The 13655-nt window shown below is 38.5% G+C and overlaps 1 protein-coding gene across 6 annotated transcripts in view; it reads left to right on the top strand.

The window, feature by feature from the left end:
- The window catches only part of AP3B1 (adaptor related protein complex 3 subunit beta 1), a 271317-nt gene that overhangs the window by 40999 nt on the left and 216663 nt on the right, over window positions 1-13655 (top strand). For all 6 annotated transcript variants that reach the window (XR_001824965.2, XM_017527703.2, XM_017527701.2 and 3 more), the window contains exon 3: window positions 12425-12499. Coding sequence is in view for 5 of the 6 variants with exons in the window: in XM_017527703.2 (XP_017383192.1) it covers window positions 12425-12499 (75 nt within the window). In the remaining variant the exon portion in view is untranslated. The remainder of the gene's footprint in view (window positions 1-12424; window positions 12500-13655) is intronic.

The following is a 13655-nucleotide window of genomic DNA, read 5'->3' as shown; positions in this document are numbered from 1 at the left end:
GACTCTGATGCATTCTTCAGTATACCAACTGCATTTTTCAACTCTAGAATTTCTGCTTTATTCTTTTTAACTGTTTCAATCTCTTTGTTAAATTTATCTGATAGAATTCTCAATTCCTTTTCTGGGTTACCCTGAATTTCTTTGAGTTTTCTCAAGACAGCTAGTTTGAACTATCTGTCTGAAAGGTTACATATTTCTCTGTTTTTCCAGATTTGGTGCCTTATTTAGTTTGATTGGTGAGGTAATATTTTTCTGGATGGTCTTGATGCTTTATAAATGTTCATCAATTTCTGTGAATTGGAGAGTTAGGTATTTATTGTAGTCATCACAACCTGGGCTTATTTTTGCTTGTCTTTCTTGGGAAGCTTTCTAGTACATAAAGGGACTTGGGCCCCAAGCCCAATAATGCCATGGTTTTTATTTTTGCAGACTCATAGAGGTTGATGCTAGTAGTAGATGTTCTTTGGTGTCTGGGCATTAAAGAGTTAGGTATTTATTGTAGTCATCACTGCCTTGGCATGTTTTTAGCCATCCTTCTTTGGAAGTCTTTACAGATATTTGAAAGAACTTGGGTGTTGTGATCTAAGCTATATTTGCTTTAGGGGTCACCCCAAGCCCAGTAACATTATGGTTCTTGCAGACTCATAGAGATACTGCCTTGATGGTCTTGGAACAGATCTAGAAGAATTCTCTGGATTACCAGGCAGAAACATTTATTCTCTTTCCTTACTTTCTTCCAAACATACAGAGTCTCTTCTCTGTTTTGAGCCAGATAAAGCTGAGGGTGGTGACACAAGCAACCCTGTGGCCACCAGTACTATGACTGTACTGGGTCAGACCTGAAGCCAGCACAGCACTGGGTCTTGCACAAGGCCTGCTGTAACCGCTTCTTGGCTATTGCCATGTTTGCTCAAGGCCCTGAGGCTCTACAGTCAGCAGGTGGCAAAGCCAACCAGGCCTGTGTCCTTCCCTTAAGGGCAGCAAGGTCCTCTAGGCCCCGCATGGGTCAAGAAGTGCTGTCTGGGATCCCTGGGACTCAGGGACTAGAGTCAGAAACCTTAGAATTCTACCTAGTGTTCCGTTGTATTGCAGCCAAGCTGGCACTCAAACCACAAGATGCAGTCCTTCCCCCTCTTGCCTCCCCTTTCCAAGGGCAGAGGAGCCACAACCTGTAGCCACCACCACCCCAGGCCACAAAGAGTACTGCCAGAGTACCCCCATAGTCCCTTAAGGCCCAAAGTCTCTTAAGTCTAAAAGACCTTGGGCCTTAAGGGACTTTGGAGGGTACTCTGGCAGTACTTTGCATGAATGCTGCTTGGCCTGGGACCCACCCTCTGGCCCAGCACGTGTCCAGAAATGCTGTCCAAGAACCAAGTCCTGGAATCGAGGATGCTAAGAGCTCACTTGATGCTCTACCCTGCTGTTGCTGTGCTGGTACTGAGGGTGCAAGACAAAGCCCCCTTTACTTTCCCTCTGCTGTTCTCAAGCAGAAGGAGTTTTGCTCCGTAGTCACCACAACTGGGAATGTGCTGTGTCTCACCTGAAGCCAGCAAGTCTCAGCAGTTCACCCAAGGCTCTCAATGTAGTACCTGGGTATTGCTCCTGGTTATTCAGGGCTCAAGGGCTCTTCAGTTACCAGATGATGAATGCTGCCAAGCCTCAGCCCTTTCCTTCAAGGCAGCAATTTCCCTTCTGGACGAGGTTGTGTCTAGAAATGTCGTTTGGGAGTTAGGTCCTGGAATGGGGGCCTCATGACTCTGACTGGTACCCTATCCTTCTGTTTGAACTGGTATCCAAGATGCAAGACAAAGTCTTCCCCACTTCTCCCTCTCCTCTCCTCAAGTGGAAGGGAGCGGTCTCTTTTTGGGGCTGCCAGCTGTGCAACCTGGGTATAGGAGAGAGGTAATGCCAGCACTCCCTTGGCTGCCCAGGTGTTGTCTCCGTATGTTGTATGCCCCCTTTGTCCACTGTCTCTAGGCCTAGTTCAGCCATAGGACTCACTGAAGAGTTGCAGTCCTTATGGCCTAGACTGCCTTTGAAGTTTGCTTGGAGACACAGAATGCCGTAAGCCCTTGGTGGTGAGGTTTGCCGGAGACTCAGGTTTGGACCTCTGGGATTCCTTTCTGTCTAGAGCTGGTTTAAATGCCCCCCTTGTGGGTGGACATCAGCTGAGTTTGGTCTGGTTTTCCTTTCTGCTCTAACAGGACAGCACTGAGTTCAATGCCTCACAGTTGCGGTGTTCTCCCTCCTGCAAAGCCCAGAGATAACATCCATACCATGCACCACTCCTGGAACAGGGGCCTCATGACTCAGAGGAAGAGGGTGGCATTGGTGATTTAGAACTGTTTCTTTTAATCTCTTCACTGCCTCTTTCAGTGATATGAAGTTCAAACCAAGTCCTGTGAATGCTCACCTGATTTTCGGTTCTTATGAAGGTGTTTTTTTTGTGTGTAGATAGTTGTTAACTTGGTGTCCTTGTTGGGAGTATGATTGGTGGAGCTTTCCATTCCACCGTCTTGCTCTGCCTCCGAGATTGCGTTTCTCTTTCTCTTTTAGATAATCTGTTTTAACTATCTGGATATGTAAATGTTTTCAATATTTTGAGGAAAAAGAAAATTTATTCAAGATGCGGTCTATGTTTGTTTTTTCTTTACTAATTTGTTACGTTGCCAATGAACCCTTGGGTCCTAAAAGTTTAAATCTGTTTAACTTAGCGAATGTTTGTCTGCTATTTATTTTCTCCTTTTCCTGTCAGTCTGCCAGTTCTCGCTTGGCTTTCCTATTATATGCATATTATATTTCTTGGATCTATCCTCTGTGTCTACCTCTGTCTTCTTCCCTGTCAGATTGACCTCTCTAACCTGGCATTGTAAGTCAGTTTAGAATTTTTCACACTATCCTTTCTTATCTCATTGTATTTTAAAATTTGGTAATGATATTGTTGGGGTTCAGGGGAGCCCTCAGTTCCCCTGAGAGGACGATTCTCCAGATTCTTGGTCTGTCACTCCCCCAAGAAGGGGAGAGGAGACCACGGCGCGGTGCAGTAAGTGCCGACTCAAAAGTGTTTGTAGAAAGTGATTTATTTAAGTAGAGAAAGAGAAACAGGAGAAGAAGAGAGAAAAAAAACAGCTGACTTTCACACTGAGTGAGAGAATCCAGACAGATGGAATCTAGGAGAGGAAAGCAGCTTCCACACTGAGTGGAAGGGAATAGAGAGAGAGATGGAGTTTAGGAGGGGAAGACAGGCTGCTTCCACTAGAGAGTGTGGAAGGGGACTCCAGAGGGGAAATCCAGGAGAAAGGAAGACAGCTTCCATGAGGGTGGAAGGGGATCCAAACATGGAGTTCGAAGGGGTATGGAAGAAGGGGACTTTTAACTTGGGAGGAACCCCCACCTTCTCTAAGACTCCCTGGCCAATGAAAGGAGCTCCTTAGAACTTCCGCTGGAGTGATTGACTTTTAGATTCTTCATGTGCTCATGAAAATTTAAAACAGAGACCATTAAATCTCTTGGATGGAGAGAGATGGGAGGGGGCATGGCGCTGGGAAGTTCTTGCCCTTAAAACTACACCCCTTCATGGGCCCGGAAAGATAACACATTCCCTCAATATCTTTATCTGAAAGCTTTCTTCGCTTTTCCAAAGTTACCCTTTTTTCAATAAATAACATGTCTCCTCAAATCCTACCAAGAATACGAATTAGACATATTTCTCATGGTTTTTCTCTTTTAAGTCCAAGTTTTTCCCCAGATAATTTATTCATACTTCTCCAGTAGTCTTCTTCCTTTGAACTGTGGAAGGGTTTTACATGCTCTGTTATTTTTTTCCCCTTTAAGTCATCCTCAAAAGCATTAGAGTTATCTATCTTTAATTTTCCAGAATTTCTATTTGAAATTGGTTCTATTATAAGCTCTAAATTCATAGGATCAATAATTTCAGGCTCCATTGTGGGATGAAGAGAATGGCATTCATATAAATAAATTAAGTATTAGAAGATCAAAATGTCTGTTTAGAATAGAGTGGACGAACAGATAGCTCAGCGTAAGGAGCCTGAGAGCACTTTCCCCTCTGTTTTTAATTGGTATTTCTTCATTAAGTTCTTCACTGTTTTTCTGTTTCTTCCTTTATTTTTCTTTTTTTGTTTTAAGTATTCTTTGGGAATAGGTACTATATTCTCTGTTTGGTATGTTGTCCTCAGGGTACTTCCCTGAAGATTATTAGAAAGACCAATATATTGGAGCCAAGGGCCTGTCTTATACTGAAGTGGCAGGTAAGATTAGGTTCACTTTTGATTAAGTAGTGAATTAATCCACTTAGGTTGTAACTAGATTGGAAGATGATTGTTTTCTGAAATATTATCTTAAGTGAACCATAACCCTGCAGAAATTTGTTGAAATTTCTTTTATGTGGGTAGTGCTATATCTGAAAGGGAAAATATCCTGGATTGATGCAATAGCAGAATGGCGATAACAGAGGAAAGAGCCAGAAGTTGAAGACAGATCATTAGAAATTATTCAGTTTGTGGCCGGACATGGTGGCTCATGCCTATAATCCCAACACTTTGGGAGGCTGAGGATTGCTTGAGCCAAGGAGTTCCGAGACTAGCCTGGGCAACAAAGTGAGACCCTGTCTCTACAGAAATACCAAAAGATTAGCCAGGTATGGTAGAGGGTGCCTATGGTCCCAGCTACACAGAAAGCTGAGGCAGAAAGACCACTTGAGCCCAAGAGGTTGAGGCTGCAATGAGCCAAGATGGCACTATTGCACTCTAGCCTGTGCAACACAGGAAGACTCTGTCTCAAAAAAGAGAAAAGAAAAGAAAATCATTTTGAAAAACAGAGACTGAAATGAAATGAACAGAGCCTTGGGGTTTTGTTGTTGATTCCAAAGGTCTAACGTATGCATTATTAGAATACCAGAAGGAAAGGAGAAAGAGATTGGGGTAGGAAAAAATATTTGAAGAAATAATGGTAGAAAACTTCCCAAATTTGATTAAAGATACAAATTTATAGATGAAAGAAGCTCAGTGAATACAAATTAGGATAAACTGAAAGAAAACCATGCGTAAACACAGTAATCAAACTGTTGAAAACCAAAAACAAATTCTTGAAAGTAGCTGGAAAAAAATGATACATACAGGGGAACAATAATTTGAATAAATGCAGATTTTTCATCGAAATCATGGCAGTCAGATGATAGTCGAACAACATCTTTCAACTAGTGAAAGAAGAGAACTGTTAACCCAGAACGCTATATCCATTGAAAATATCCTTTAAGAATAAAGATGAAATTAAGAGTATCCATTTCTAACATGTTTGTTTTAGTGAAATGTTAATGGATGTTCTCCAGGCCGAAGGGAAATGATACCAGATGGATATTTAGGAAGATAAAACAAAATGGTAAATAAGTATAAAGGACTAATTTTATTCTTAAGTTATCCCACCGTCTGAGAAGTTTTTAATATCGGTGTAATATATATATATGATGGCTAAACATAAAATCTAGTGTGGAGATGGAATTAAAGGGGCCTATATGGTTGCAATGTTTGTGCATTTTTCTTGACCTGGTACAGTGTTAACTCTGGACTTTGTAAGATTTGCTGTATCTGTATTTATATGTGTGTTTATCTACCTATCCATCTGATAATCCTCAGAGGAGGAACCAGTAAAAAATTATATAAAAAGATATAGGTAGTTAATATAAAAATATGAAATACTGAAAATTTTCTAAGGAAAAGAGGAAAGAGCAAACAGGAGAACAGAAAACACAGGGAATAAACAGAAAACAGATACTAAAATGGCAGAGCTGAATCTAACTGTGTTAATAATTATATTACATGTAAGTGGTCTGATGTTACCAATAAAAGAGATCTTCATATTGGATGAAAATATGAGGCTATAACTGTGCTTTTTGTAAGAAACCCACTTTTAATATAAAGATGTAAGTTATAAGGAAGGATATATATATACTATACAAACACTAACCAAAAAAAGCTCAAATGAATCTATTAGTATCAGAGAGAGTAAACTTTTGACCAAATAGTATGATTAGGATAAAGAACATAACAATAAGAGTCATTTTCCCAAAAAGACATAATAACCTTAATTGTGTCTAATGAAAGCACCAAAAATGGAGTAAAAACAAAAAACAACCTGTTAGAACTGAAAGGAAAGATTGAAAAATTCACAATTATAGTTGGAGACTTAAGTGCTTTTCCCTCAAAAATCAGTAGCATAGGGAGATAGAAAACCAATAAGGAAATTTAAGACTAGAATAATACCATCTTATATGACCTAATTGACATTTATAGAGCATTCTACCCAACAGTAGTGAAATATACAGTCTTTTTATATGCAAGATAGACTATGTTCTGGGCCATAAGACACAATCTTAACAAACTTATAATAATTAAAATTATGCAAAATATGTTATCTTACCATATAGAATTAAACTAAACACAGTCATTGGAAGAGATAAAAATTTTTTTTAAATATTTGAAAATTATACGTCAAGTTTCCACATTTAGAAATGATGACATAATCCATGAGTCAAAATAAAAGTAAAAGTCACAAGGAAGTTAGGATGAAATTGAAAAACCACATATCAAAGTTTAGAGGATTCAAGTAAAGCAGTACTTAGAAGGAAATTTATAGTAATAAAAGCTTATGCTTGAAAAGAAATATTTCCAATCAGTGCTCTGAGCATCTGCCTTAACATAGCAGAAATAGAAGGACAAATTAAACCCAAATTGAAACTAAAGAAATAAATAATACGGTAGAGCAGAAATCAGTGAAATTGAGTAGAGAAAAACAGTAGAGTAAAATCAGTGAAATTAAAAGCTAGTCTTTGGAAAAGATTGATAACATTGATAAATCTGTAGACAGAGTGATCAAGAAAAAGTAGAGGACAAATTATCAATATCAGAAATGCAAGACCTTATTGACATTTAAAGGATAATTAGGGAATATTTCAGGCATTGTTAGCCCAATAATTTGACTACTTTGTTGAAATGAGCAAAGTCCTTGAAAGGTAAGCTATGGCGTTTACTCAAGAAGAACTAGATTATCTGAATAGTCCTATATTTAATAAAGTATTTGAATTTTTCATTTAAAAAACTCCAACATGGAACATTCAGTTCTACACGAACTCTTCTAAGATATAGAATATGAGAAATTACTTCTGAATTCAATTTACGAGTAAAGCGTTATCCTGGTCTGAAAACTAGACAAATACGTTATGAGAAAATTAAACTATGTCCATCACCCTCATTAACATACAGGATTGGATAGAGAGTAAATCAGATCTCCCAAATACAGTGCTGTTAGGCTACACCCATTGTAAATGAAACATTGATGTTGGAGCTGAGGCCACCAAAGGTTGAAGAATGAAAAGCAAATAAAAGTCAAATGTATAAAGTTAGAGAACAGGTATCAGAAACTGATCCCTCTTTTAATTAGATGCCTACAACCAGTGAATGTTCTCTGGGGGACTCTGGAATTCCATCTCTACCTTGGGTGGAAGCTCTTAGGTAGAGATGGAATTCCAGAGTCTTTATATGCAAGATAGACTACTACTACTAGCAGAGGGCATGATGAGAACCTAGGAGAGTTTAGAGCTACAAATAACCTTATGTTATCTCCTCTACTTCTGCCCAGCTAGCTCCCTAAACATGACTCTCACCTTTTGCCTGAAAACTTTCTTCATTTCTCACCTTTTATGTAGAGAGTCAAATTCGAAGGGCAGAATTGCTAGTACTGCAGCTTTTTCAAGCATCAGGAACTTTAACCAAATAAAATCAAAGGGACATATTTTCCTATGCTTTCCACCTATGAATCTTACTTTTCCTGCAGTACCCAAATGTGGCTCCCCTCAATTCCTGTGCTCCTTGTTCTGGGTTAAAGAGTAGAAGGGGACCAAGAACAAGTTTTTTACCTAAAGCAGAGGGTGAGAGGGTGGGAGAAGTATGTTATCTGAGTAGATAAGGAGGAATAAATACTGAGAAGGACTGCCTGCTTTCAAACTGAGCTTCAAGGAGTCTTAGAGCTTCTTTGCTGGTTTCTTCTTTCTCCACAATTTCTGCTTTTAGGATTGTACTATGTCTTGTCCCTCAGTCTACTTCTATATCTGTGTGTCCTCCTGTAGTGATCTCACCCCTTTTCAAATGCATATTGCTAACCAGTGCTGTCTCTTGTATTCTGTAGCCTTGATTCCCTTATATTCAACTGGCTTCCCTTATATTCAACTGGCTTCTCAGCATATCTGAAGGCAAACTCTGGATTGCTCATCTCTCCAAATACCTGCTTCTTCCCCAGTCTTTCTCATTATCGTAAATGGCAGTTCCATTAGTCATTTGTAGTCCTTTTTCTTCTTCTTCTTCTTCTTCTTCTTCTTCTTCTTCTTCTTCTTCTTCTTCTTCTTTCTTCTTCTTTCTTCTTCTTTCTTCTTCTTTCTTCTTCTTTCTTCTTCTTTCTTCTTCTTTCTTCTTTCTTCTTCTTTCTTCTTCTTTCTTCTTCTTTCTTCTTTCTTCTTCTTTCTTCTTCTTTCTTCTTCTTTCTTCTTCTTCTTCTTTTTTGAGATGGGGTCTCCTGCCTCAGCCTCCTGAGTAGCTGGAATTACTGGCACCCACCACTATGCCCGGCTAATTTTTTTTTTGGTTTTTGTGTTTTAGTAGAGACGGGGTTTCACCATATTGGCTTTTTGTGTTTTAGTAGAGACGGGGTTTCACCATATTGGCTAGGCTGGTCACAAACTCCTGACCTCAAGTAATCTGCCTGCCTCGGCCTCCCAAAGTCCTGGATTAGAGGCAGTAGTTCTTCTTAATTCATATCCCTTTTTTCTTATATCATATATAATCTGTTTTCAGAATAAATCCCAAATCTAGCCCATTCTCACTATGCTCACTGTCTTTCCTCTGGATAATTGCAGTAGCTTTCTGTTTTCCATGCTGTCATATCTTCTGGTCCATTTTTCACACCACAGTCAGAACAATCCTTTTAAAATGTGAGTCATTGCTAAATATTTAATGATGTTTTTCCTCTGCTCACAACTCTCCAGTGGTCTTCTCCCACTTTACTTATAGGAAAAAGCTAACTCCTTTTATAGTGGTTTATACATTTCCGACCTTATCTCTCACCATTCTTCCCCTCACTTACTCCAGCCTGGCTGTCCTGGCCTCCTGTTCTTGGAACATGCCATGCCTAAACTGTTGTTTCTCAAGCTAGTCACATGGGTCCCCTCCTCTCTTCCCTTGCATCCCTGCGGAAAGAAAGGCCTTTTCTGACCACCTTATATAAAAGAGCAACTCACACCTCTACCTCAGCATTTCTCATTACCTTTATACTGCCCTACTTTTCTCCACCACCATGGAGAAAAGGTCTATTGCCACCTCACTATTATAGTCATTTGTTTATTGACCCTTCCCCCATTAGAAGATAAGCACCACATGGGCAAGGGCTTTGTATTGGTTATGGTTGGATCCCTGAGGCCTAGGATAGGCCCTGGTAGAAAGTATGCTCTCAGCAAATATTTGTCAAATGAATTTCATTGTGATGTTTTTTCCTTCCTTATATATTAATATCTTTTTGAATAGCATTGTACAGAGTAAAGTTAGAAAGCCATGAAATAGGATACCATAGGACAAGATGTCTGACTTTAGGTAATCATTGAGACTGAAGGGCAGGGCCCCTATGGAGCATTTAATCCCTCTCTTAATTTCAGAGATGAGAAAATGGAGAGAGGTGTACAAATCGTAGAAAGATGTCTTAGCTTCAGTATTTTGTAAACCCTCCATAATGCTTAGCAGATTTCACAAAATACTCAAATCAAAAGAATATCACACAGAGTATAAAAAGGCTAGCTTATATTCAGGAGTATTTTAAGGCTATCATATAGAAATGCCTTATGAGAAATTGCTAACTGGGATTATAATGCTTAAAATATCACATAATGTTTATATAACATTTGCTGTAAATTAAAGATATTATAAAATTAAAGATATTATAAAGCTAGTATCTTTTTAAAGGTAGTTTGTTAGATATGGTGTGTAATTCATAAGGAATCCCTTTCACCGAAATTACCTTTTAGTTTGAACTTTATTTTGTGGCTACCGAAGTCTGGACTTTTAAAAGACATAAAGTTATAATCTGTGAATGAGAAAGACAAAATGGGAATACAGATAGATATAACATTAAAATAAATAAAAATGTAAGATAGTACACAGGAAATTCCAAATGATAAGTGTAGATTAAAATATTCTAGAGGAGGCTGGACATGATGGCTCATGCCTATAATCCCAGCACTTTGGGAGGCTGATGTGGGTGAATCACTTGAAGTCAAGAGTTCAAGACCATCCTGGCCAACATGGCAAAACCTTATCTCTACTAAAAATATAAAAATCAGTTAGGGGTGGCATCAGGTGCCTGTAATCCCAGGTACTTGGGAGGCTGAGGCAGGAGAATCGCTTGAACCCAGGAGGCGGAGGTTGCAGTGATCCAAGATTGTGCCACTGTACTCTGGCCTAGGAGTGATCCAAGATTGTGCCACTATACTCTGGCCTAGGTGACAGAGTGAGACTCCTTCTCAAAAAAAAAAAAGAAAATTCTAAAAGAAATTAGGATTGGTTGTCACAGTGGGCCAGGCATTAAGAGATGGCTCTAGCAAGGGAGAAAGAGTAGAATTTGATGGTACTTTAGATAGAAGGGTAGAACTTAGAAAGCTGGGGCCATACAGAGGCATAGTGGGGCAGCCATAGAATGTTCTAGTAGTAAGTAAGGCCAGTTTAATAGAACCTTAGGTCAGAAAGCTTAAGAAGGGATGTTAGTGCACATTGTGAGAATAGTTGAATATTACAATCATTTGGCCTGTAGACATTCGGAAGCTTTTGAGATCTTTTATGGGGGCTGACATGTGCAAAGTAGTGTTTTAAGCATATGAAACTGTCAGTGATGTACATTATGGATAGGAGGAGGAAACAAACTGGAAAGTTCCCTGTGAGGTGATACTGACCTCTGCTAGGATAATAGCAGTAGAAGGGATTATCCTTTTGAGAAGTTCTGAAAAGTATTAGCAGGACCTAGTTACTGTGTAGAAGTGAGAAGAGACCAAGGTAATTCTGTGGTTTCTGGTATCTAGGAGACTGATGGAAATAGGAAATTATCTCATGAATGTCATTTTATCATGAAAGATGAGTTTGGCTTTAGACATAGCAAGTTTGGGATGAGAGCCATCTAATGATGTCTAGTTAGAGATTTGAAACTCAGGCTGGATTTGGGCTACAGTTTTGAGGAATTGATGCTCATATATAAACATGAGAGTTAGTCCTGAGGGTGAATGAAATCTTAGGAGTTTCAGAAATTGTAGAACAGGCTAGGCTGAAGAGATGGTGGTGCGCAGAACTTTAGTGGGCAGAGGAAAGATGTCTAGTGAAAGAAACTTTTAAAATGGAATGGTTGCAGAAGTAGGGTAATCTATGAAAAGAAAGCCAAGGGTCACATAATTAGTTGATTCAAAGTAACATTCATCACTCCCTCAACTCCCCCATTGCAGATGCAGTACATTTTTTTTTTTTTTTTTTTTTGAGATGGAGTTTCACTCTTGTTGCCCAGGCTGAAGTGCAATGGCTCCATCTCGGCTCACCCCAACTTCTGCCTCCTGGGTTAAAACGATTCTTCAGCCTCAGCCTCCCGAGTATTCTTAATCCCAGCCTCTGGGATTACAGGCATGCACCACCACACTAGGCTAATTTTGTATTTTTAGTAGAGACAGGGTTTCTTCATGTTGGTCAGGCTGGTTTCGAACTCCTGACCGCAGGTGATCTGCCTGCCTCAGCCTCCCAAAGTGCTGTGATTACAGGCAGGAGCCACTGTGCCTGGCCTGATGCAGTACATCTTTAATGTCAGATCCTGGAAAATGGAAGCTAGCAAAAATATTTTTAAAAAGTTGTTACCCAGCCTGGGAAAAATAGTGGGACCCTGTCTCTACAAAAAAATTCAAAAATTAGCCAGGCATGATGGCACACGCTCATAGCCTCAGCTACTTAGAAGTCTGAGGTGGGGGATCACTTGAACCTGGGAGATCAAGGCTGCAGTGAGCTGTGATTGAGCTACTGCATTCCAGTCTGGATGACAGAGGAGGACCCTGTCTCAAAAAAATAAAAAAAAAAAAAAAAACTTACAACATAGCCAGAGAAAACAACTAAAATATTTAAATATATATCTTAAATTATGAAATATTTCTTTTTTAGTATGTCTGTATTTGTGTATTTATATTGCTATACAAGACAGTATTATTTGCTACAAATAGTTGAGGTAAGTAAGATGATTTGAAAATAGTTCAGCTGTTAATTACATAACTTATTTGTTGACACAATCTTCTAAATATTTAATAGGTATAGAATTGCCCATATTGTCTGTTTTGTTTGTTCTTCAGATGATTGCAAAAGGAAAAAATGCATCTGAACTGTTTCCTGCTGTTGTGAAGAATGTGGCCAGTAAAAATATTGAGGTACTGTTTTGATCTATAATTTGTATGATTCCTTTTGTTTTCATGGGACCATACACTTTTCAATGACTTTGAAGTACAACATAAGATACTTAAGTATCAATAGATTTTTGTTATGATTAAAATGTCCTTAATTTTAAATGTAGGTAGAATTAAAAGTAGACACAATCCTAGCTTTGGATTTTTGGAAGAGAATATGAAAAGCAAAATAGGTTGATTTACCTGAGTGAACGATGTAAGTTGTTGAGTTTTCACCTGTTCCTAGAGGCCCGTTTAGTTTAAAATTTTGTTCTAGGGACTTAATTTTAAGATAGCATATGCTCAGTGAAAAAGACCTAGTCCAGTATATCCAGACCTTGATGATTTGGGGCTTTTTGGGATTTCTAGGACTGAACCCAAGAATATTTCCCAAGTTTCTCAGACTATTCATGACATGTACTAAGCACTCAGTACATGTATGTGGATTTATTGAATGAACATGTCCCAGTAAAATACTGTTTTGTGTAAGCTAGACTGATACAGTCTAGTGTTAAGGTTACATTCTTCCCTCCACACGGATTAATTGATAAATTAATTGAAAAAGCCTGGTTAATTGATAAATTTTTCTCAATTAAAACTTTAAAGCCTTTACCGCACCATAAAATTAAAAATGTGTTACAGCTACTATTTGTTTGCTATTTTACTGGCAGATGACGAAGCTCATTAACAAGTAACAGAAACATTCTAATCCAGGGAATATGATTGTGATGACAGAGAGTGAGATAAAATGCAAAAGCGTTTGTTCACGGAGTGTGAGAGTGTAAGGAGAATGGGTATGTGATTTCAGAGGGCTTGCTATTTTTTGTAGTTACGATTTTATTTTCTGTGTATAGTATGGTCATTTTTTTTTTTTGCTAGTGAAGTTGTTTCTATTTTGTGTGATGAATTTAAATATTCAAAGTATTCTTGCCAGCAAAACCAACCAGAGGAAAAAAGAGAAAACATTTTGGAGGTAATGTTCTTTAAATATTACTTAACTAAATGTCATTGATAGTGTTGTGTACATTTTTAAAGTATTTTAGCGACTGTTCATCCAGTTCTACCAATTGGTAAGAGAGAGATTTTAAATCTCCAAATCATGATTCTGAATTTTTTTTTTTTTTTTTTGAGACAGGGTCTC

The sequence above is a fragment of the Cebus imitator genome, unplaced genomic scaffold (genome assembly GCF_001604975.1).
Source record: "Cebus imitator isolate Cc_AM_T3 unplaced genomic scaffold, Cebus_imitator-1.0 Scaffold50, whole genome shotgun sequence".
Lineage (NCBI taxonomy): Eukaryota > Metazoa > Chordata > Mammalia > Primates > Cebidae > Cebus > Cebus imitator.
This window is presented reverse-complemented; position numbering and strand designations above follow the sequence as displayed.